This window comes from Chiloscyllium punctatum, chromosome 25 (assembly GCF_047496795.1).
Source record: "Chiloscyllium punctatum isolate Juve2018m chromosome 25, sChiPun1.3, whole genome shotgun sequence".
In the NCBI taxonomy this organism is placed as follows: domain Eukaryota; kingdom Metazoa; phylum Chordata; class Chondrichthyes; order Orectolobiformes; family Hemiscylliidae; genus Chiloscyllium; species Chiloscyllium punctatum.
The window spans coordinates 51,694,413-51,716,025 of NC_092763.1; the positions used below are offsets into that span (position 1 = coordinate 51,694,413).

The 21,613-nt window shown below is 41.7% G+C and overlaps 1 protein-coding gene across 1 annotated transcript; it reads left to right on the forward strand.

The window, feature by feature from the left end:
* The first annotated feature begins 10,108 nt into the window (after positions 1 to 10,108).
* On the forward strand, positions 10,109 to 21,089 carry asb12a (ankyrin repeat and SOCS box-containing 12a). The gene is made up of 2 exons (XM_072595274.1): positions 10,109 to 11,287; positions 18,137 to 21,089. The coding sequence occupies exons 1-2, from the start codon at positions 10,471 to 10,473 to the stop codon at positions 18,271 to 18,273; spliced, it is 954 nt and encodes a 317-aa protein (XP_072451375.1). The 5' UTR covers positions 10,109 to 10,470; the 3' UTR covers positions 18,274 to 21,089.
* Positions 21,090 to 21,613: the final 524 nt, after the last annotated feature.

Consider the following 21,613-nt stretch of genomic DNA (forward strand, 5'->3'; position numbering starts at 1 on the left):
TTATAAAATGGTACTAGAATGAAGAAGTTTGGTTATGTGGATTAATGGGAGAAGCCAGGGTTGCTATACTTTAAACCATTAAACAAATCTAATAGAGGTGTTCAAAACCAAAAAGTTCTGACAGTAAAGGAAAAGTTCCTGTGACAGATGGGCTGGTAATCAAGAATACAAGTTTAAGTAGATTTCCAAAAGAACCCAAGATACCATGAAGAGAAAACAGCGTACACAGCAATTTTTTGTGCAATCAAGTACAGGAAAGGTATTTGAAGCAGATTTATTTAAAACATTCAAAAGAAAATTTGATATACTTGAAGGGCTATGGGGAAAAAGTATGGTTTGAACCATCTACGTTAGATAGCTCTTCCAAAGTGCTGACAGACATGATGATATGATATGTGATCTGTGCTGTATAATTCCATGAGTATTAAATCAGATATGCCAATTTAACCGGTGGCTAAATTCTAGGAGCTGGAAAGCTTGAACATTAATTTTTAACTGGGTGGTTTCACACCGAAACACAGAAACAATGTTGATTGATGGAAGTGCCTGAACCACAACACCCGATTAAAGCTTTTCAAACATCGTGGTTACCTGAGTGATTTTCACACCTGGGAAACATATGTCTCAAAATAGCTCAATTTGCTGACGAAATCACTAACGTGTCAGCTTTTACAAAGCAGCGTAATCATTAAGTGAATAAATCCAATCTTTTGCATTCAGGATCAGTTAAGTTTATCTTCCAAGATTCACTCTCTTTTGCAACCCTGGAATATTGATATCCAAGAACATTTTTTCTTTTGCCAGGAATGATTGTGCTCTTGCCAAAAGATGTGTATGTAGAATTGTAGAGATTTAGAGAGCAGAGAGATAGCTTTTAGTTTTTTATGCCTTCACTTTAACAAAATAATCTGCAATTTTATTGCTTGTTCTCACTGAACCTCATATCTTCCCCTGTTTCAGAAGTTTACTCTGCAATCAGAAAATGCTGCCTCTATTCCCAATGGCAAAGCATTCCATATTGTAACACCTTTTCCCAGTAACCTCTCTTTGAATTTGCAATTGGGAAATAATCTTTCTATTTTTCCCCATAAAATTCCTTCATAAACTAAAACGTTACACTTCCTAAAAAAATTCCTTGACTTATGAAATGAAGCATAGAGTGCAAAACAAAGGGAGTTTTGGTAAACATCTAAGTGGCTGGTTAGTCTCGTCTAGAGCCTTCTATCCAATTCCAGTCAATGCACATGTTCCAAGAGACATCACTTGACACTTAGAATTGCATCTGCCAGCCACATGTCTTATTCTTTTCCATATCCTTAGTTCCAACATAACTTATAGCTGTTCGCTTTTGAACTTTTCTTTCTAAATTTGCTCTTATTTACAGAACCACAATTATTACCATGCAGAAGGAAGCCATTCAGCCATCATACCTGGTTCAGCTCTGTTATCTAGAGTCAGTCTCGTATCTTTACCCCAAGTCCAAGCATACTAGTGCATTATTTTAAAAAATCTAATGCCTTAATTGAAGCTGCCTCCATCACACCTCCACGTCGTGCATTCCGTTCCTTAACAACTTGGTGTGATTTTTTTTCACTCTAAATACTCTTGCTTTGTTTGCATATCACTTTAAATCAGTGCCCTCTTATTGTTTCTTTTACAAGTAGACATTTTACAAGCATCCGATCTACTCTGCCCAATCCACTCATGGTTTTGAAAATCTCAATCAGATTTCATCTCTGCCTTCTCTCCACAGAGAACTGTCCCAATCTCTTCAAATTATCCTCATCTAAAGTTTTTCATATCTGGAGATAGTCTACTAAATCACTTCTGCACCGTCTCCAATGCAATCATATCTTACCTATAATATTGCACCCACAAATGCACACAGCACTCCAGCTGGGGTCGAACAAGTGCTGTGCTTCAAGTTTAACAATATCTCCTTGCTGTTGTGCTTTAAACTATATATGAAGAGAAGAACACTGTTTTATTTGCTGCCTCCTCCACCTGTCTTGCCACCTACAATGATCTGTGCACATTTACACGCCAGTCCCTCCACACCTGCATTTTATTTAGATTTGTACCCCATATTTTACATAGTCTTTACTCTCATTCCAACCAAAATGCATCACCTCAAAATTCATTGAATTCACCTCAATTCTACATTGAACTACATCTGGCACCTATCTGTCCACTCCAAATGTCGATGTTCTTTTGGAGTTCCACACAATCCTCACCATTGACAATTCTTCCAAGTTTAATCTTATCTGCAAATTTGGAAATTGTCTCCTGTACATCAAGATCTAGGTCATTAATTTATATCGGGAAAAGTAAAGGTCCCTGGAGAATGCCACTACAAACCTTACGTAGGCAGGCAGGAAGAACACAGCAAACTCCGTAGCATCAGAAGGTGGAAAAGTCGACATTTCAGGTATAACCCTTCTTCAGAACTGGAGTGGGTGTAAGGTGAGCTGCAGGTAAATGAGGTGGGGGGGGGGGGGGGGTGGCAGAAGGAAGGGTGTTGAAGTGGGGATAGGTGAAGACAGGTAGACGGTATGAATTGGTTGATCAATGGGAGGAATGAATCGGTTGGTGGCAGGGAGGAATGGAAGGGAAGGGAAGGGGATGGGATAGAAAGGGAGTCGGGGGATAGGAAGGGAGATTATTTGAAATTGGAGAACTTTATGTTGAGTTCTCCAGGCTGTAGGCTGCCCAGGCAGAAGATGAGGTGTTGTTCCTCCAATTTGTGCTGTGATTCATTGTGGCAATGGAGGAGGTCAAGGATGGTCATTATTGGAAAGGAAGTGGGAAGAGGAATTAAAATGGGCGGTGACTGAGAGGTCTGGTCAGCCCCTGTGGGCCCAGCTACAATGCTCGGTGAACCATTCCCTAAGTTTATGCTCGGTCTCCCCGATCTAGAGAAAACCACATCAAGAGCAACTGATGCAGTAAACTAGGTTGGAAGAGAGGTAGGTGAACCTCTGTCTTACCTGGAAGGACTGTTTAGGCCCCTGGATGGAGGTGAGGGGGTTAGTGTGCCTGCAGGTTTTGCATCTCTTCCGATTGCAGGGGAAGGTACCTGGGGGTATGGCGGGGTTAGTGGGGAGAGTGACACTAACCAAGGACTGTAGAAGGGAATGGTCCTTGCGGAAGGTGGAGAGGGGAAGATGTTCTTGGTGTTGGGGTCTAATTGGAGTTGCCGGTAGTGTTTAAGGATAATGTGTTGGATAAGGAGACTGGTGGGGTGGAAGGTGAGGACAAGGGGGACTCTGTCTTTATTGCATTGTGGAGGTTTTAGAGCAGGGGAACGGGGAATGGAGGTGGTGCAGCAGAGGACTGTCTGGATGTTGTGGAGGGGGGGGGGGTGGTGGTTGAAGCGGAAAAAACATTGTTCGAAATATGTGCATATCTGCGATGCTCGAGAGTGGAATGTCTCCTCATCTGGGCAGAAGCTGAGGAATTGGGAGAATGAGATGGAGTTCCTGCAGGATACTGGGTCAGAGGAAGTGTAGTCCAGGTAGTTATAGGAGTCTGTAGGTTTGTGGTAAACATACATCTGGAGACTCGCCGGAGGTGGAAATGGAGAGGTCAAAAAAGGGAAGGGAGGTGTCCGAAATGGGCCAAGTGAATTTGAGGGCGGTGTGGAAGTTGTGGGCGAAGTTGATGAACTGCTTCAGTTCAGCCTGGGTGCAGGACGCTGAGCCGATGCAGTCATCGATGTAACAGCGGAAGATTTGGGGCACAGTGCCTGTGTAGTTACTGAAGAGGGAACCAATGCCATCCGACTGAGTGCCACCCACAAACAACTGTACTTGTATGAATGCCTCAGGAATCAGGTACTACCAAAATGTCTCAAATACCAACCAGTACTCAACACCCCACAAGTCAAAAGAATAGCAGAACAGAATGGCTGCAGAATATTGCAAGAAAAGATCAACGATGACCACAACCGACTCCACAAATACAATTGGGAAATTTCACACCAAAAAGCTTTATACACACCAATGTGACAGACCATGAATGGACAGACACACTAGAACGGGCCATCAGTATCAAACAACAGCAAACAAAGAAAATGAAAAAAAAACATCTCTACAGGAAAAACTGGACAAGCTCTCACAAAAGAACAACACTTGACAACTCAGAGGCTTGGATTAAAAACCTATCAGACCGACGACTAACAGACATGGAAAAAGCCTCCCTAGTAAGAGGTTTGAACTACAACTACAGAGACTCTGACAAAAAGGACTTCTTAGCAGCATTAGAATTAACCCTGAAAGAAAGACACCCGACTCTCAGAAGAAACCCATCAGACCATCAGACAGACAGTAGCACCAACACTAAGCAGAAAGAAGGAAGGGAATGCCCTCAACATAAAGGAAAGGAAGCCCTAAAAGGACAAGAAAAGACAGAAACATTGTAATCTATTGGCAGACAAAGGATGCACGACTGTCATCCTAAACAGAATACAATACATTGAAAAGGTGAACTCACTGCTCACAGATACCAACACTTACCAACGGGTAGCAATAGACCTGACTCCACAGCTAGAAAACTGTGTCACAGCCACCTTGAAGAAATTTTAAACATCAGGACAAATTAACAAGACAGATCTCCAAAAACTGAAACTGGTCAGATCCAACACACCCTGCTCCCAAGGACTACCTAAAGTACACAAACCAGGGCCCTCCTCAGACCCATAGTCTCACCACCTGGAACACCGACATACAGACTAACCAAGGAACTCCACCAAAAACTGAAATACCTCATAGAAGTGTCATGCCACTCCATTCACTCCACCACTCCATTCACTCCACCCACGAATCCCTGAACACCAAAGACACTGGGATAGAAGAGGACGAAATAATGGTCTCCTTTGACATAACAGCCCTGTTCACATCAATTAACATCGGCCTGGCCAAAGAAACACTGACCTCACTACTAGACGAACCAAGGACACAAACACCAGACAGCACCAAGTCCATCACCAAAGACAACTTCCTCAAGCAAGTGAACCTGTGCCTCACTAGCCCCTTCACATTCAATAACAAGATCTACAAACAAATCAACAAAATACCCATGAGATCACCAATATCCCAGCCTCATTTCTGAAGAAGGGCTTTTGCCCGAAACGTCGATTTTCCTGCTCTTCAGATGCTGCCTGACCTGCTGTGCTTTTCCAGCACCATTCTGATGTAAACTCTGGTTTCCAGCATCTGGAGTCCTCACTTTTGCCTAGTTGATTGTAACCTTACTGAGAATCCTCTTGCAAGGATGCCTACCTTGAAAAAGTTCTCTTCCTCTCTCCACAAGAATCTCAGTGACTCTTTGCTACCTTCTCCCCAGCCCCACACCCTCCCATTTATCTCTGCACCCTGGAGGCTTCCTGCCTCTATTCCTGATGAAGGGCTTTTGCCCGAAATGTCGATTTTTCCTGCTCCTCGGTTGCTGCCTGACCTGCTGTGCTTTTCTAGCACCACTCTGATCTAAACCAAAAGACATGACCCATTATCACGAGTATCCTTACATACAGATGAAGAAGGACACCACTTCGACTGGGACAACACATCCATCCTATGACAGGCTAAACAAAGACACGCACGAGAATTCTTAGAGGCCTGGCATTCAAACCAGAAGTCCATCAATAAACACATTGATTTGAACACCATTCACCAACCTCTGAGGAAAAGAACCAAAAATGATATCACCCACATTAAGAGACGAAGACACATAAGTAGAAAGAGGGACAGAACACGAGTGCTTCACCGGAGTCTCACTGATGATGTTACCTAGCATGGCGATGAAACGGCTGAAATCTTCCAGCTCAGCGAGCAAACTTACAACATGTTGAACTCTTCGACAAAATAGGTTTTTTTTTAAAAAATGGTAAAAGAAAGGAAATGTTTCCAAATCTGCTCACAAAGAATTAGAAAAATTCTGTCCCAAGAGTATAATTCTGCAAAAAAAAAGGGGCATGTGTAGAGTTCACTCCCAAGCAAAGAATGCAAAACTCGATGAATGCTTTGTTTTGGTTGTCCTGCCTGTTATTGCAACTGTGGTCTAATCAGCTCAGATATGTGAAAGGCAGCTGTGGACTGATTATAGAAAGATAAAATTAAAAGTAGCTCATCAGAAAGGGGCTCTTGAAGTTGCAAATGTAATGGCATTTACTGTCTGAGCCTGAACAACTTAAACAAACATAGCCATCACTCATCTAGGCCTCACTGGGAAGAGTCCACAGCCACTGGATGACTTTTTTTTTCCACACAATGAGGCAGCTGGCAGTGTTGAAATTATCCCACAGGCAGGGTGTCACTCATTGATGTTTTCTTTGAAGGAGGCACATATATTTTCTTCTGCACAGAGAGTGAAATTTAATTAAATGCTTAACCAGCTGATTTTTAAAGAACAGGAAGAATGAGGATGTGCACTTAATCTGTACAAGAATCCTATAAAAATGATGAATGTGGTAGCAAGGGCTTTGTATTACTGGAATTATTAATTAATAGGCACTGCCTTTAAACAAAAGAGCTGATTTGGCCACAGTAGCTACATAAATTATTATATTTTTACACTTTAGAACTAGGTTCATACATCAGGATTTCTAGCAGTAACAGTTATTGAAGGCTTATTGCTAACCTTAAAGCCATACACTGTATCACTTTGAACAAAAATGGCTCCACTAAGGATGTTGATTTTCAGCAATCAAGTTGTGGAGGATTTACTGCAGGGGTCCTGAAGCAAAGAATGCCCCCACCCCCCACCCCTTGGAAGAGAAGGATAATACTAAAATAAAATGAATTAGGATGAACAGAATCAATCAATGAAATTACATCTATGCCCCAAACCTGGAAGCAGATGAGGAAGAAATTCTTTAAGCGAATTTGCTAAACAAAGCGAAACTAGCAAGGTAAAAGAGTGAAGTAAAAACAAAGAATGCTAGAAATGTTATTGGACTTAAAACATAAAGTGTTTCTCCCTCCACAGATGCTGCCAGGCCTGCCTGGGTTTCTCCAGCAATTTCTGTTTTATTTAAAATTTCCAGCATCCAAAGTATTTTGCTTTAAATAGCAAAGAGTTTTTTTTTGCCAACATTCTTCATTATTTATTACTAAACCTGATAAAACACAATTGGGGCTAAATGCAGAGATCATTATCAACTTATGATCTTTGTAAATCAATGTACACTTTTTTTTAACAATTTTGCTGTACCCCATTGCACTATCAAATGGAACGTGGGATTATCTTGACACATCAAATAAATTAGATAAAAACAAGGACTGCAGATGCTGTAAACCAGAGTCTAGATTAGAGTGGTGCTGGAAAAGCACAGCAGGTCAGGCAGCATCTGAGGAGCAAAAAAATCGATGTTTCAGGCAAAGGCCCTTCATCAGGAATAGAGGCAGGGTGCCTGCAGAGTGGAGAGATAAATGAGAGGGGGGTGGGGGTGGGGAGAAAGTACAATTGGTGAATGGGGGTAGGGATGGAGGTGGTAGGTCAAAGAGGAGGGTGGGGAAGGTAACAAAGAGTACAATGGGTGAATGGGGGTGGGGATGAAAGTAATAGGTCAGAGTCGAGGGTGGAGTGGATAAGTGGAAAGGAAGATAGGCAGGTAGGACAGGTCATGAGGGCGGTGCTGAGCTGGAAGGTTGGAGCTGGGGTGAGGTGGGGGAAGGGGAAATGAGAAAATTGGTGAAATCCACATTGATGCCCTGGGGTTGAAGTGTTCGGAAGTGCAAGATGAGGCATTCTTCCTCTAGGCGTTGGGTGGTGAGGGAGCAGCGGTGAAGGAGGCCCAGGACCTCCATGTCCTCGGCAGAGTGGGAGGGGGGAGTTGAAATGTTGGGCCACAGGGTGGTGGGGTTGATTGGTGTGGGTGACCCAGAGGTGTACCCTAAAGCGCTCTGCTATGAGGCATCCAGTCTCCCCCCATGTAGAAGAGACCACATCGGGAGCAACGGATACAATAAATGAAATTGGTGGATGTGCAGGTGAAACGTTGATGGATGCCTTTGGGGCCTTGGATAGAGGTGAGGGAGGAGGTGTGGGCGCAGATTTTACAGTTCCTGTGGTGGCGGGGGAAGGTGCCAGGAAGGGAGAGTGGGTTGTTGGGGGGCATGGACCTGACCAGGTAGTCACGGAGGGAACAGTCTTTGCGGAAAGTGGAAATGGGTGGGGAGGGAAATATATCCCTGGTGGTGGGGTCCATTTGGAGATGGCGGAATGTCGTCGGATGATTTGGTTTATGCGAAGGTTGGTAGGGTGGAAGGTGAGCACTGGGGGGGGAGGGGGGTTGGGGGGGGGAGGGGTTCTGTCCTTGTTACAGTTGGAGGGGTGGAGTTTGAGGTGGAGGGGGCAGGATGTGGAGGAGATGCATTGGAGGGCATCTTTAACTATGTGAGAAGGGAAATTGCAGTCTCTAAAGAAGGAGGCCATCTGGTATGTTCTCTGGTGGAACTGGTCCTCCTGGGGGCAGATACGGCAGAGGCGGAGAATTGGGAATACGGGATGGCATTTTTGCAGGGGATAGGGTGGGAAGAGGTGTAATCCAGGTAGCTGTGGGAGTCGGTGGGTTTGTAAAAAGTGTCAGTGTCAAATTGGTCGTCAATAATGGAGATGGAGAGGTCCAGGAAGGGGAGGGAGGTGTCAGAGATAGTCCAGGTGATTCAAATAAATTGACTATTGCAAGAAGAAGGAAACATGAAAGCTGATAGGGAAGCATTCTGCAACATGCAGGATTATTATTATTTTCACAGATTGCCTGTTTGTTGATAGAATGAGACCACTTTCTGTAAATAGTTAGGTGGCTGAGATAGATATTTGGGTTGTCGGGACTAGTTGGCTCAAGTTGAGGGGGTATTTACTCCAGTGGTTTAAGGCTAATCAGGTAGTTGGGGGTTAGTTACATGGTAGGGGAGTAGTTGAAAGTACTAGTGGTGGGGGCATAGCCAGAGAAATGATTGGACGGAGTGTCAATTATGAATTTATTCAGGCGTTTGACTAAATTTTTATCTGTCTAACATTTCCTGAGTAACTATCAAGGTAGTCTTTGTCCCCAAGTCTGGAATGCAAGCTTAGAGTTGGAAACTTTCAAGCAATTTCCTGAGCAGCAAGGAATGATCCATTAGAATTTTAAGCCCTTCATCAGTATTTCCACAGCATCCCAATGCATACCTGTCATTATAGGTTCGGTCTTCAATAAGCTGGAGTCTGGAAGACCTTGTAAAATGTCATAAGTTGAACAACAAGTTATATTTACATAGTGCCTCGAAGAAACGAAATGTCACAAGGAGCTTTATGGGAACATTATAAACGAAGGTTCATTATAAGGAACATTATAAATTGAGTAATGTAAGAGAATGTTATGTCAGACAATCAAAAGCTTGTTCAAAGAGGAAGATTGGTGAGGATTGTTTAAAAGGAGGAGCATGAGATGTAGAGATTAGGGCAGGGTACTCCAGAGCTTGGAACCCAGGAAACTGAAGGCACTGCCTCCAAACAGGGGGAGCTAATGGATATCAGGGATGAATGTCAGTGGAGTAGGAATTGCCGAGGGTTAAGACACTGGCAGCTGAGAATGGATTCCATCGAGTTTACCGAGGGTAGAATGAATACTGGCCAGGAGTGCACTGGAATAGTCAAGCCTCGTGATAATGAAGGAGGGGAATTTCAGTAAAGCCAGGCAATGACATTACTGATATTAAAAATAGGAGGTCAGAACCAATCTCAGGATCAAATGTAACACCAGAGTTGCAAACAGACTGGCTTATTCTTGAACTGTCGCCAGGGAGGTGAATGAAACAGAAGCACTGCAAGTACACTTTCCAAGAAGCTTTCACACTGCTACATTCCTGAGTTAGATTGGGAGTGAACCCTGTGATTATACTATCTAAGACTATTAACACTAAATAGGCCTATCTGACCTGTTTTTATAAGAACTCTGATGTGTTTATTTTACTTAAAGAGTTAATGACAATGTTTCCATATCCTTTTTGCTTTTACAAATTATATTTTAATGTCACCTATTTGTGATTTGACAATTTTGTTTTTTTATACTTCAGTTTCTTACATTCCCTTCCTTGCTTTTTCTCAAACAGACAGAAGCCCACATTGTCACCTATCTATATTTACCCACACGGGTAGGCTGACCAAGTAAGGAAGGACATAAGGGCTAAATTTAGCCTGTTCTGTGCATCTCTGTACAGACACACTTGCTGTGATATTTGGAGCGGCTACTAGACTGAAGAAGTAGTTTGGATCAGCTTAAGACTTTGGTTATTTGGTTACAAAAGTAGATCAGGGAATCCTGCATGTTACTGGATCAGTACAGGGGCAGTAGAATATTTTGTTGCCTAACTTCATTCCTGCTCTTTCACATCTTTGACTGTATTAAAAATCAGCAAACTTTAAGGAGTGACTGGAGTGAATTATGTCGGGTTGTGGCTGCAATTGAGCTGATGATCTTTCAGTGACATGGAACCGGATATTATGTGGCCTATCGAAATGAGCCTTGTGGATATTACAAAGATGTTTTCCATGTTTCAGCCAACCGAAGAAGAAGGCAATGGAGAAATAAGTCAGTTAAACCAAGCAATCTCTAACGATGATGACAAACTACTAGCTGAACTTTTATCTCAGGAAAGGTACAGGAGATTTATCAATAGTCGAAGTGGGTGGGGTGTTCCAGGCACTCCTCTACGTTTAGCAGCTAGTATGGGTCACCTAAAATGTCTGGAGGTCCTCCTAGTCCATGGTGCTGAGGTGGACAGTTTAGACGTGAAAGCTCAAACACCTTTGTTCACTGCTGTTAGTGGTAAGCATTTAGATTGTGTCCAAGCCTTGCTTAGGGCTGGAGCTAATCCTAATGGGAGTATTTATAACAACAGTTCACCTCTTTTGATTGCTGCAAGAGAAGGGGATGTGGAGATTTTAAAGGAACTGCTGGATCATGGAGCAGAAGTCAATGTTCGTTGCAAAATGCCAAATTGGGCCTACAATCCCTGTGCTTGCAGTGGTCCTCTCTACCTTGCTTTGGTTTATGGACACTTTGACTGCTTTCGTCTTCTTCTGTTATATGGAGCCAATCCAGACTTTAACAGCACTGAGGAAAGACTACTGTCAAGAATTAAATCACCAAAGACAGCTCTGGAGATGTGTTTTAAATATGGCTGTGGAACTGAGTATGTCCAGTTGCTCATAGACTTTGGAGCAAATCTTTATTTACCAGATCTGTCGGCAAGTAAAAATATAAAGCAAAATGAAGTGCTTAAACTGCTAGACAGAGCCAGAGGTAAGTATGTATTTAATTGCTCTTTTTATGTTAAGAAGTCGTACTGTTAAGTAGCAAGTCTTGTGCATTCATTGAACAGTAACGACCAAATCATTATGTATTTTCTCATTAAATGGAAAACTAGTATAAAAGAGAAAAATCCATCTGCTGACACTCAAACAAAAACTATTTCAATAAAAACAAGAGGAAGAATCACTGTCACTACTTACTAACCAGAATTTAAGTATTGTGGAGATTTTTCAAAACCAAAATTATCATTGAAATTTTGCATATGTACATTCAGTAGTTCTGAATGTATTAACTGTTAAAAATTACAATAGAATCCCCTCAGTTGCAAAGTTAATATATTAGCATGGATTAAAGATTAAGTAAAAACACAATACTGCTGGATAGCTGAAATTAAAACAGAATATGCTGAAGGAGTTTCCGTCCAGCAGCATCTATGGAGGGGGAAACAGAGTTAGCATTTCGAGTCCAATATTGTTATTCTTGTGAACTGTAGATAGAAGGCAGAAGATTGGCTGTCTGGGAAGAAAGCAGAAAATATGCATAAATAGATCCTTATCTGATTGATAGGCTGTGACAAGTGGAGTCCCACGAGAATTTGTGAAGGGGCCTTAACATCTTAAAATTTATATCAATTACTTAGATGAGGGCTATGAAGACTTGATAGTTGAATTTGCTGATGACACAATGAAACGTAATTGTGAAAAAGACATAGGAAGTTTGCATCAAACTTAGGGAATACTGGAGAAACTAAATAGGTATGGCAGTATCTGTAGAGAGATAAATAGCGTTAACATTTTGAGCCGTGTATGAATCTTTTTCAGAATACAAAAGTGAGATATTAAGCAAGTATTTTGCATCAGTATTTGCTGTGGAGAAGGATATGAAAGCTAAACAACTTTGAGAAATAAATACAGATATCTTGAGAAGTGACTATATTGCAGTTGAGGAGGTGCTGGACGTCTTAAAACGCATAAAGGTAGGTAAATCTGTGGGACCTGATAAGGTGTATCCCCGAACTTTGTAGGAAGCTAGGGAAGTGATTGCTGGGCCCCTTGCTGAGATATTTATATAAGTAATAGCCACAGTTGAGGTGCTAGAAGATTGGAGGGTGGCTAATATGGTGCCATTATTTAGAAAGGTGGTAAGGAAAAGCCAGGGAACTCTAGACTGGTGAACCTGACATCAATAGTGGGTAAGTTGTTGGAGAGGATTCTGAGTGACAGGATTTACTTGTATTTTGAAAGGCAAAGCCAGATTAGGGATAGTCAACATGGGTTTGTGCATGGGAAATCACTAACTTACCGATTTTGAAGAAGTGACAAAGAAGTTTGATGAAGTTCGGTGAACATTGTCTCTATGGATTTCAGCAAGGTTTTGTTTTGATTTTCTACAGTGTGGAAACAGGCCCTTTGGCTCAACAAGTCCACAATGCCCCTCTGAAGAGAAACCCACCCAAACCCATTCCCCTACACTATATTTACCCCTGACTAACACACCGGGCAATTTAACATGGCCAATTCACCTGACCTGCACATCTTTGGATTGTTGGAGGAAACCAGAGCACCCGGAGGAAACCCACGCAGACACAGGGAAAATGCGCAAACTCCACACAGGCAGGAATCGAACCCAGTACCCTAGTGCTGTGAGGCAGCGGTGCTAACCACTGAGTCACCCTGCCACCCCACAAAGGTTGACAAGGTTCCGCATTGTAGATTAGTTAGCAAGGTTAGATCACATGGAATCCAGGATGAGGTAGTCATTTGGATACAAAATTGGCGTGAAGGTAGGGTCAGAGAGTGGGACTGGAGAGTTGCTTCTCGTAAAGGAGGCCTGGGTCCATTGTCTTTTGCCATTTATATAAATGATTTGGATGTGAAAATAGGAGAATTGATTGGTACTTTTGGAGATTACACCAAAATTGGAGGTTTAGTGGGCAGTGAAGAAGGTTATCTCAGAATACAACAGACAAGGAGTTTAATTTCGATAAATGTAAGATGCTGCATTTTGGAAAGGCAAATCAGGACAGGAATTATACACTTAATGGTATGATCCTGGGGAGCTTTGCTGAAAAAGAGACCTTGGAGCGCAGGTTCATAGTTCCTTGAAAGTGGACTTTCAGTAGATAGGGTAGTGAATAAGGTGTTTGTTACGTTTGCCTTCATTGGTCAGTGTATTGAATACAGGTGTTGGGATGTCAAGTTGCAGCTGTAGAGGACATTGGTTAGACCACTTTTGGAATACTGCATTTAATTCTGGTCTCCCTGTTATAGGAAAGATGATGTTGAACTTGAAAGGGTGCAGAAAAGATTTACAAGGTGGGAGGATTTGCACCATAGGGAGAGGTTGAATCGGCTGGAGCTATTTTTCCTGGAGGCTGAGGAATGACCTTACAGAAGTTTACAACATCATGAGTGGTATGGATAGGGTAAATAGACAAGGTCTTTTTCCCAGGTAGGGGAGTCCAAATCTCGAGAGCACAGATTTAAGGTGAGAGGGGAAAAATACATAAGGGACCTAAGGAGCACCTTTTTCACACAGGTGGTGGTGGTGTATGGACTGAACTGCCAGAGGAAGTGATGGAGGCTGGTACAATTAAACAATTAAAAGGCATCTGGATGGGTATATGAATAGGAAAGGTTTAGATGGATTTGGGCCAAATGCTGATAAATGGGACTTTATTAATTTAGGATATCTGGTTGGCATGGGTGAGTGGACCAAAGTAGGACCATGCTATACATCTCATGATTGTATGTTGGAAAATAGGTCCTTTTTAATTCTTTTGTTAGAGATAGAGGAAGAAGAGGATAGATGGCGTAGAGGCCCCATGCAAAAGACAAAGGTGTTGTTAATACTAAAGGAAGGAAAAGGAGGTGTAAATTAAGGGATGAAAAGGAGCAAATTGGTCCTTTCTAATAAGTGCAAAGTAAAAAAGACAAACATTACGCGGTTGTGGGATAAGTGGGGGAATAAGTGGCAGGATGACAGGGAATATAAGAAAAATGGAGAACAGATATCATGCAGCCAGTTTCTGAAGTCTCAAGATTGTGAAGTGCTTAAGCAGAAAAATGAGGTGTTGTTGCTTGAGCTTGCATTGTGCTTCATTGGAACATTGCAGCAGGCCCAGGATAGAAATGTTAGCAAGATGTTTTATTAACATGGCTAGCAGTTGGGAAGTCAGGGTTATTCCTACTGACAGAGTGATAATGCTCTACAAAACTGTCACTGCATTTGGTCTTGCCAATGTAAAGAAGACCTCATTGTGAACAACAAATGCAGGAAACTAAGTTGAAAGAAGGACAAGTGAAAAGCAGCTTCACCTGGAATGTATGTTTGGGGCCTTGGACAGTGAGGAGGGAGGAGGTGAATGATTGAGTGTGTTACACCTTCTGTGATTAGATGGGAGGGTGCCATGCAGGAGTGAGGATGTGTTAGGAGTGATGGAGGAGCAGACCAGAGTGTCCTAGAGGGCACAGTCCCTGTGGAATACTGACAGTGGAGGGGAAGGGAAGATGTTCTGGATTGTGAACATAGGAGATATAGTTAGTAAGTTTGCAGATGACACCAAAATTGGAGGTGTAGTGCTTACAGTGAAGAAGGTTACCTCAGACTACAGTGGGATCTCAATCAGATGGGCCAATGGGCGGAGGAGTGGCAGATGAAATTTAATTTAGATAAATGTGAGGTGCTGCATTTTGGAAAAGCAAATCAGATCAGGACTTATACATTTAATGGTAAGGTCCTGGGGACTGTTGCTGAATAAAGACACCTTGAAGTGCAGGTTCATGGTTCCTCAAAAATAGATTCACAGGTAGATAGGATAGTGAAGAAGGCATTTGGTATGCTTTCCTTTATTGGCCAGAGCATTGGGTATAGGAGTTGAGAGGTCATGTCGCAGCTGTACAAGACATTGGTTAGGCCACTGTTGGAATATTGTGTGCAATTCTGGTCTCCTTCCTATTGGAAGGATGTTGTGAAACTTGAAGGGGTTCAGAAAAGATTTACAAGAGTGTTGGAGGATTTGAGCTATAGGGAGAAGCTGAACAGGCTAGGGCTGTTTTCCCTGGAGCGTCAGAGGCTGAGGGGTGACCTTATAGAGGTTTATAAAATCATGACGGACATGGATAGCATAAATAGACAAGGTCTTTTCCCTGGAGTAGGGGAGTCCAAAACTAGAGGGCATAGATTAGATTACATTACAGTGTGGAAACAGGCCCTTCAGCCCAACAAGTCCACACCAACCCACAACCCACCCATACCCCTAGCCTAACACTACAGGCAATTTAGCATGGCCAACTCACCTGGCCTGCACATCTTTGGACTGTGGGAGGAAACCCACGCAGACACTGGGAGAACGTGCAAACTCCACACACTCAGTCGCCAAAGGCGGGAATTGAACCCAGGTCTCCGGCACTGTGAGGCAGCAGTGCTAACCACTGTGCCACCGTGCTGCCCACATCGGTTTAGGGTGAGAGGAGAAAGATATAAAAGGGATCTAATGACAACTTTTTCACACAGAGGGTGATCTGTGTATGGAATGAGCTGCTAGGGGAAGTGATGGAGGCTGGTACAGTTACAGGATTTAAAAGGCATCTGGATGGGTATATGAATAGGAAGTGTTTAGAGGGATATGGGCCAAGTGCTGGTAAATGGGACTAGTTTAAGTTAGGATATCTGTCCTGCATGGACGAGTTGGACCGAAGGGTCTGTTTTCAAGCTGTACATCTCTGACTCTATGTTATTTGTGGTGATATCCTGCTGGAGGTGATGGAAATGGTGGAAGATGATCCTTTGAATATAGAGACTAGCAGGATAGAAAGTGAAGACAAGGGAACCATATCATTGTTCTGGGAAGGAAGTGAAGGGGTGTGGGCAAAAATACAGGAGATATGTCAGACTTAATGGAGTCCTTGGTTGAAGAAAAAGGAAGTCATAATGAAAGAAGCCCAGTGGAAGCTGGCAACATCAGAACAGACATGATGGAAACAGAGAAACTGGGAGAATAGAATTAAATCCCTGCAGGAAGCAGGGTGCTATAAAGTGCAGTTGAGGTTAACTGTCAGAATTGTTGAGCTGATAACAAATGTTTGTGGGCAGTCTAAACCTAGAAATATAAACAGTGAAGTTGAGGAAGGGAAGGGAACATTCAGAGACAGACCAGTTAGAGATGAAAGAAGGTTGAAAATTGGAAACAAAACTGATTAATTTTTCCAATTCCCGATGAGAACAGGAAACAATACCAAATATTGATGTTCTGGAGGAAGAGCTGGGATTGTTCTGAGTAGGACTGGAAAAGGGAATGCTCCACACACCCTATAAAGAAACAGACAAAGCTGGGACCCATGTGGATACCCATGACCATACTTTTGAAAGGAAATTTTGCATGTCCACAAAGACCAATTTTTATAGGTGCACCATACAAAGCATCGTATCTGGATGCATCAAAGCTTGGTATGGCATCTGTTCCTCCCAAGACCACAAGAAACTACAAAGGGTCATGAACACATCCCAGTCCATAACACAAACTAGTCTCCCACTCATTGACTCCATCCATAGTTCACACTGCCTTAGGAAAGCAACCAACATAATCAAAAGCCCTTCCCACCCCAGTTATACTCTCTTCCACCCTCTACCATCAAGCAGAAGATACAAATGTTTGAATATTTTCACAAACAGATTCAAGAACAGCTTCTTCACTGCTGTTATCAGACTTTTAAAGTCATACAGTAATATTGAATTGGCCTCTCAAATTTTAATGTTGGTCTCGTTCTGTGCACCTTCTCTGTGGCTCTAATATTGTATTCTACACTCTGTTCTATTCCCTGAAAAGATAACACTTTTCATTGTATCTTGGTACAAACAAATTAAATTAAATCAAAAAGCTGAATGTGAATAGCTTGAACAAATGGGCAAAAGTCTGGCACATGAAGTATATTAGGGGAAAATATTAAATTGTTCACTTTGGCAGGAAGAATGAAAAGCAGTGTATTATTTAAATGGAGAATGGCTGCCAAATTCTAAGGTGCAGAGGGACCTAAGCATAAGTCACAAAAGGTTAATAAGCAGATAAAGCAAGAAGGCTAGTGGGAAACTATCTTTTGTTACATGAGGAATTCAACAAAAAGTAAAAATGATGTGCTTCCGTTATCTGGGGCTTTGGTGACAACATTTTGAGTACTGTGTGCAGTCACATTATATAAGGAGGGATATAAATGTGTAGAGCTGGTTCAGAGGAGGTTGACTAGATTAATACCTGGAATGAGCAGTTTGTTTTATGAGATTAGATTGAACAGGCTGTGAGTTTTTGAGCTGGAGTTTAGGAAGTGTGAAGTGACTTAATTGAAATGTATAAGATTCTGAATGGTCTTCACAAGGTTTACATGGAAGCAATGTTTCTTTTTGTGGGTAGTTTAGAACGCAGGATACCGTTTTAAAGTTGAGGATCGCCCTTTTAATACGAACAGAGGTATTTTCTCTCAATGGATTGTGTGACGCTGGAACTCTCTGCTTCAGAAGTTAGTGGAAAGGGCAATTCAATACTCTTAGTTATTCTTTAGTTTGTGTACAGCTCTGATTATACTGAAACTGGAATACTAGGTGCCACACGACAATTCACCTCTCTCTGGATACCTACCATATGCTTATGGCAACAATCAGTACTATTGAACAGAACCTAGAAATGCAAGTTCAGATCATGTTAGATCTCAACCCAGGTGCAGAAGCCTAAAAAAAAACTCAAAACCTTTACATTCAACACCTAGGTTTGAATACTGAGAAAATACATCACAATTGCTATTGATACTTTTGCTCTAAGAAATTGACCTAACGTATCTTTGATTCCAGCTCAGCCAAGGTGCTTGATGTCACTTTCCAGGATAACCATCCGCAAATACCTCAAACAAGCAAGTGGACTGCATTCCATTGACCAGCTGAACATACCCCCAATTCTAAAAGACTATGTGAAACACCATCTGAGTTGACTGTTGTGTTTTTAGAAGCATATATGGTTTGTGTTCGGTAGAGATGCGATCAATTTAGCCAAAAACCTTTCTTTAAAATGTATGATTTTAAAATTGTGATTTCACATCTGTCACAGATAGAGCATTTTAACTTCAATGGTTATGAAACTAACTGGATTATTACCGATTGGAATTGTCTTGTGTGTTGTATAACAGTAAATTTTCAAACTTCAACTCTCTGTTATGGAGAAGGGAAATTTAGGTTTATTCTTACCAATAGAATTTCTTAATTTAATTTAAAGATAGTACTCAATGCTATATCAATAATTCCATGTATTAGTTCAACAAAATTTTGTTAGACATGACACATTCTTCAACAGAGTAAACCCTAAGGTATTCAGGCAAATATATATTAGAAAGGATAATGTGATGTGAACTAATCGTCTATTTATTTAATAAATAATAATTGTAGTATATTTAATAATTCAACAATTTTGTCAATTACTTATTTGTGCTTTTTTCTTCTACAATTGAAAACATGTTTAAATAGAATTGTGATGCCTACCACAATTGAGTTGCCTGATGACATTTTAATTGTTCAGTGAATGGGCCCTGCTTGTTTAGGTTTCCACATGAAGAATTGAAATTTATGTTAGATGCCAGAGTGCTACTTGGAACTTGCTGAATGAGGTAGGATAAAAAAACAGAAGGGCTGAAAGCAATGAGAAAATAAAAAAAAACTTCCATTGAAAGAAATGGAGTACTTCCCCTCCCTTAATATGTTAATTGTTTGTGGAGTAGGGAAAGTGCTAAGTATAAGATCACAAACTGTTATGAAGTTTATGTTAGCACCTCTTTTGAATTGCTAGTAGGGGTTGATTTGGAGTAGTTTGTTTGCAGGCAAAGGGATCTCTGGAAAGTGGGAAACCTTTAAAAATAAGATAGCTCAAGTTCAAGGTCTATATGTTCCTGTGAGGGTGAAGGTTGGCAAGAATAGGGAAATCTGGATGACAAGAGATATTAAGGCTTTGACCAGAAAAAAGGAGGCATGACACAAGTACAGACAGCTGGAATCAAGGGAAACCCTGGACGTATATAGGGAATACAGGAGTTTACTGAAAAAGAAAATCAGGAGGGCAAAAAGGGGGTGTGAGATAGCCTTGGCTGAGAAGATTAGTTTGAATCTAAAGAGGTACTTTAAGTATATTAAAAGAAAAAGAATAACTAGAGAGAGAATAGAGCTCCTCAATGACCAAAGTGGACATGTATGTGTAGAACCACAGGAGAAGGGTGAGCTCCTCAATGAATATTTCTCCTCTGTGTTTATCATGGAGAAAGACATGAAGACTTGGGAACTTGGGGAAGTTAGTGGTGAAAGCTTGGGAACAGTCCATATCACAATAGAGGAGGTGTTGGATGTTTTAGAATGTATGAAGGTGGATAAATCCCCTGGTCCTGACCAGATATATCCAAGAAACTAGAGGGTAGAGAAGAAATTGTGGGGACCCTGGCTGTTAGAGTTCTTTGATGAAGTGACCAGGAAGGTTGATGAGGGCAGGGTGGTAGACATAGTCTATATGGACTTCAGTAAGGCCTTTGATAAAGTTCCACATGGTAAGCTGCTCAGGCAGGTTAGATTGTGTGGAATCCAGGGCAAGCTGGCAAATTGGATACAGAATTGGCTTGATGGTAGGAAGCAGAGGGTCATAGTGGAAGGATGCTTGTCAGACTGGAGACTTATGATGAGTGGAATGCCTTAGGGATCAGTGCTGGGCCCATTGATGTTTGTTATTTATGTCAATGGTTTGGATGACAGTGTACAAGGCGTGATTAGTAAGTTGGCTGTTGACATTAAAATAGACGGTATCATGGACAGTGAGGAAGGTTATCAAAAATTGCAGTAGGACCTTGATCAGCTGGGGAAGTGGGCGGAGAAATGGCAAATGGACTTTAATATAGATACGTGAGAGGTGTTGCATTTTGGAAAGTCAAATTAAGGTAGGAGTTTCATGATGAATGGTCAGGTCTTACGGAGTGTAGTGGAACAGAGGGATCCTGGAGTTCAGGTGCGTCATTCTCTGAAAGTGGAGTCACAGGTGGACAGGGCAGGAGGCTTTTGGCACACTGGCCTTCATCAGTCAGAGCAGTGAGTATAGAAGTTGGGAAGTTAAGTTACAGTTATATAGGACTTTGGTGATGCTGCACTTGGAACATTGTGTTCAGTTTTGGCCACCTTGTTATAGGAAGGATGTTATTAAACTGGAAAGAGTGCAAAAGAAATTTACAAGGATGTTGCCAGGACTGAATGGTCTGACTAATAGGGAGAGGTTGGACAAGCTAGGATTTTTTTCTTTAGAGCACAGGAGACTGAGGGGGATCTTCTAGATGTGTATAAGATCATGAGAGGCATGGATAGGGTGAATGCACTCAGTCTTATTCCCAGGGTTGGGAAATCAGGGACAATGAGGGCATCAGTTTAAGTTTAGAGGGGAAAGAACAGAGGGAACCTAAGGGGCAACTTTGTTACACAAGAGGGTGGTATGCATATTGAATTAGCTGCCAGCGGAAGTGGTTTAAGCGGATGCATTAACAACATTTAAAAGGCATGTGGAGAAATACGTGGATAGGAAAGGTTTAAAAGGATATGGGCCAAGTGTAGGGAAATTGAGTTGGCATGGGCAGATATTTTGGTCGGCATGGTTCAATTTGGGTCAAAGGGCCTGTCTCCACGCTGCCGGTCTTTATGACCCTATGACTTTAAATGGCATGTTGCTCCTAAGTATTCTACAAAATACAGGATCCACTTCAAATATTGAATGACTGTATCTTATGCAAATAAATGGACTTGAATTATGACAGGTGCTGCTTTTGTAGGTAATTTATTATCATTCAGACCTACCATCAAAATAACATTTTCACTGCATTTAGGATTTTTAAAAATTAGAATATCAGCACTAAATTAAGCAAAAAGTATAAATATTAATATAAAAGCAGAATACTACAAATGCAGGAAATCTGAGATATTAAAAATATAAATAATCAGCAGGTCTGACAGCATTCATTAAATACAATTAACATCTCAGATTGATAGTAAAGATAAAATCTCCATTGTCCTGCTGGGCTAGAGAGCTTCTGTTTCATTAAAGAGAGAGATGACTGGTGGTGGTTTAACCTGAGGATCACTATGCCTCAGGCAAGGGGAGAGGATGATAAAGACAGTCATCCATGGTAACCTGAGCAAGGCAACCCACACTGTTTTTATGCATTACAAACTAGCCATCCAGCTAACTGAGTTAATTGACCCCCCTTCACCTTGATGACCATTCAACATTACACATTTTCAGGATTTACTGTAATACCC

What these genes read in the sequence shown, in the direction of transcription:
- asb12a (XM_072595274.1), top strand. Translation starts at nt 10,471, where the DNA reads ATGGAACCGGATATTATGTGGCCTATCGAAATGAGCCTTGTGGATATT. An exon ending in ACTGCTAGACAGAGCCAGAG is followed by an intron (nt 11,288 to 18,136) that starts GTAAGTATGTAT and finishes CTTTGATTCCAG; the next exon opens with CTCAGCCAAGGTGCTTGATG.